Source organism: Sminthopsis crassicaudata, chromosome 2 (genome assembly GCF_048593235.1).
Source record: "Sminthopsis crassicaudata isolate SCR6 chromosome 2, ASM4859323v1, whole genome shotgun sequence".
NCBI classification, from domain to species: Eukaryota; Metazoa; Chordata; class Mammalia; order Dasyuromorphia; family Dasyuridae; genus Sminthopsis; species Sminthopsis crassicaudata.
The window spans coordinates 261,840,918-261,843,275 of record NC_133618.1 but is presented as its reverse complement, the minus strand read 5'-3'; the positions used below and the strand labels follow the sequence as shown (position 1 = coordinate 261,843,275).

The window sequence follows — 2,358 nt, the reverse complement described above, 5'->3', positions numbered from 1 at the left end:
AAGCACTAATGTATTATTTCCTCCATGATCTTTCCATCAGCTGACATTTTCCATTTTTGTCAGTTTTCCCAGTGGGATGTTATGAAATGGAACCAAATCAGATAGTTCTGGTAATATCCTTTCTTGTTGTTTTCTTTAGATTTGTCATATCAGTCTCTGTAGATTCCTTTATATTTTTCTGGTTGTGTAATTTCCTGAGTTTGTTTTTCTATTTCTTCTGGCATTCTGTTCTTATTCTTGTCCTCAAACTTTAGACAAAAGGTTTAATTATATTTATTCCAAGTTATGTCTTATGCTATTGGGAATAATATAATTTGGAATTTTCTCCAGAACTACTTTATTTAGGCAGAAAAGAAAATTTTTCTTATTGGTTTATACTTACAGCTAAGCTGTTAACCTGAAATGACATTAATTCATCTTGTCTTAACCATACTTGACTCTAAATGATTTTTTTTTATTATTTCTTAAAATCCAAGTCATTTTCTCAGAATAAAGATTTGTTACCACTAAGGATCTTTAATCTTTTAAAATAATTTTTCTCATGCATCCTTTAAAATAATTTGCCTCATGCATTCAAGACAATTTCCAAAAGTGACTTCACAGAGTTATTACAGGACCTATATTGAATATCTTTATTCTCCATATCATTCATTGGCTTCTATTTATCTCATTAGTTTCAATATTTCACATTTCTATTAAATGACTGTTTACAGCCTCTTTTTCACCTCTGGAGATATTTAGGTGGAGCTTAAGGAGCCCTGGATCCTGGAATCAGTAAGACTTGTGCTGCAAATGTGCTTTAGTCACATTAATTGTGTGTCCCTGGGTAAGTTACTTAATTCTAATACTAGTTTTCTTATTTGTAAAATGATTGTGTTGTACTAAATGGTTTTAAAAATCCCTTTGAATTCTATTATTTTTGAGATTATATGATGAGTTTTGGGGTATTTGTGAAAAACTTAGCACTCCTAACTTATCCATCAACAGAAAGACATAAGTATAAGCAGAAAAAAACAATATTGAACAATTTCAGAGGTTGTGTGAATTTTGCTTGGTTTGTGACATATTAAGGTAATATTTGACTTTATTAACTTATATATCTCTCGAACCAGGATATTAATATTATTTTCATGAATTCTGATTCCTGTATCATCTTTTTTTCCTTTAGGTCCAGTGTTGCTAATAGGAGTCAATGGATGGAGAGAATCATTCTATAGTATCTCAGTTTGTGTTCCTTGGACTCTCTGATTCATGGGAGATTCAGTGTCTCCTCTTTGTGTCTTCTTCTGTACTCTATGTGGTGAGCATTCTGGGAAACATGCTCATTCTGCTCACTGTGACTTTTGATTCTCATTTACATTCCCCCATGTATATCCTTCTGGCCAATCTCTCCTTGATTGACTTAGGTTTTGGTTCAGTCACAGCTCCTAAAATGATTTGTGACCTCTTCAGGAAGCGTAAATTAATTTCTTTTGGGGGTTGCATTGCTCAGATATTTCTCATTCATGCTTTTGGTGGCACTGAGATGGTGTTGCTTATAGCCATGGCCTTTGACAGGTATGTGGCCATATGTAAACCCCTCCACTATTTGACCATTATGAACCCAAGAATGTGCGTTTTCCTTTTGATTGTTGCCTGGATCATTGGTCTCATCCACTCATTGGTCCAACTGGCTTTTGTTGTGAACTTACCTTTTTGTGGTCCCAATGAATTGGACAGCTTTTTCTGTGACCTTCCCCGATTCATCAAACTAGCCTGCACTGAGACTTATAGATTGCAATTCATGGTCACTGCCAACAGTGGGTTCATTTCTCTTGGATCTTTCTGTGTACTGATTATTTCCTACATTTTCATACTGGTCACTGTTCAAAAACGTTCTTCAGGTGCTTCTTCCAAGGCTCTTTCTACTCTGGCAGCTCATATCACTGTAGTGGTTTTATTCTTTGGTCCATTAATATTTTTCTACACATGGCCATTTCCTACATCAAGCCTAGACAAGTTTCTTGCTATCTTTGATGCAGTTCTTACTCCATTTCTGAACCCAGTTATCTACACGTTCAGGAACAAAGAGATGAAGTTGGCAATGGGAAGAGTTTGTAGCCGGCTTTTGAAGAAAGTTGTTTGCATACATTAGGGGTAAAGACTATCAATCCTGATAATATAATGTAGTTTCTAGGGGAGACAGAAATAATTTTAAGGCCTTCTGACCTTAGGAGGCTTCTGTTCTAACAATCTGTCAATGATTCTAAAATCTTCTGGCTTTGGAATCTCTGACCCCAAGGTCCCCCATCCCAACTAAGAATACTATTGTTCTAACAATCCGTCAACAAACATTGCTGCCAGTTGGTCAGTGATAAC

The 2,358-nt window shown here is 35.4% G+C and overlaps 1 protein-coding gene across 1 annotated transcript; it reads left to right on the top strand.

The window, feature by feature from the left end:
- The first annotated feature begins 1,192 nt into the window (after positions 1-1,192).
- Positions 1,193-2,134, top strand: LOC141552793 (olfactory receptor 4F6-like). Its single transcript, XM_074284783.1, has one exon. The coding sequence runs from the start codon at positions 1,193-1,195 to the stop codon at positions 2,132-2,134; it is 942 nt and encodes a 313-aa protein (XP_074140884.1).
- Positions 2,135-2,358: the final 224 nt, after the last annotated feature.

What these genes read in the sequence shown, in the direction of transcription:
- LOC141552793 (XM_074284783.1), top strand. Translation starts at nt 1,193, where the DNA reads ATGGATGGAGAGAATCATTCTATAGTATCTCAGTTTGTGTTCCTTGGA.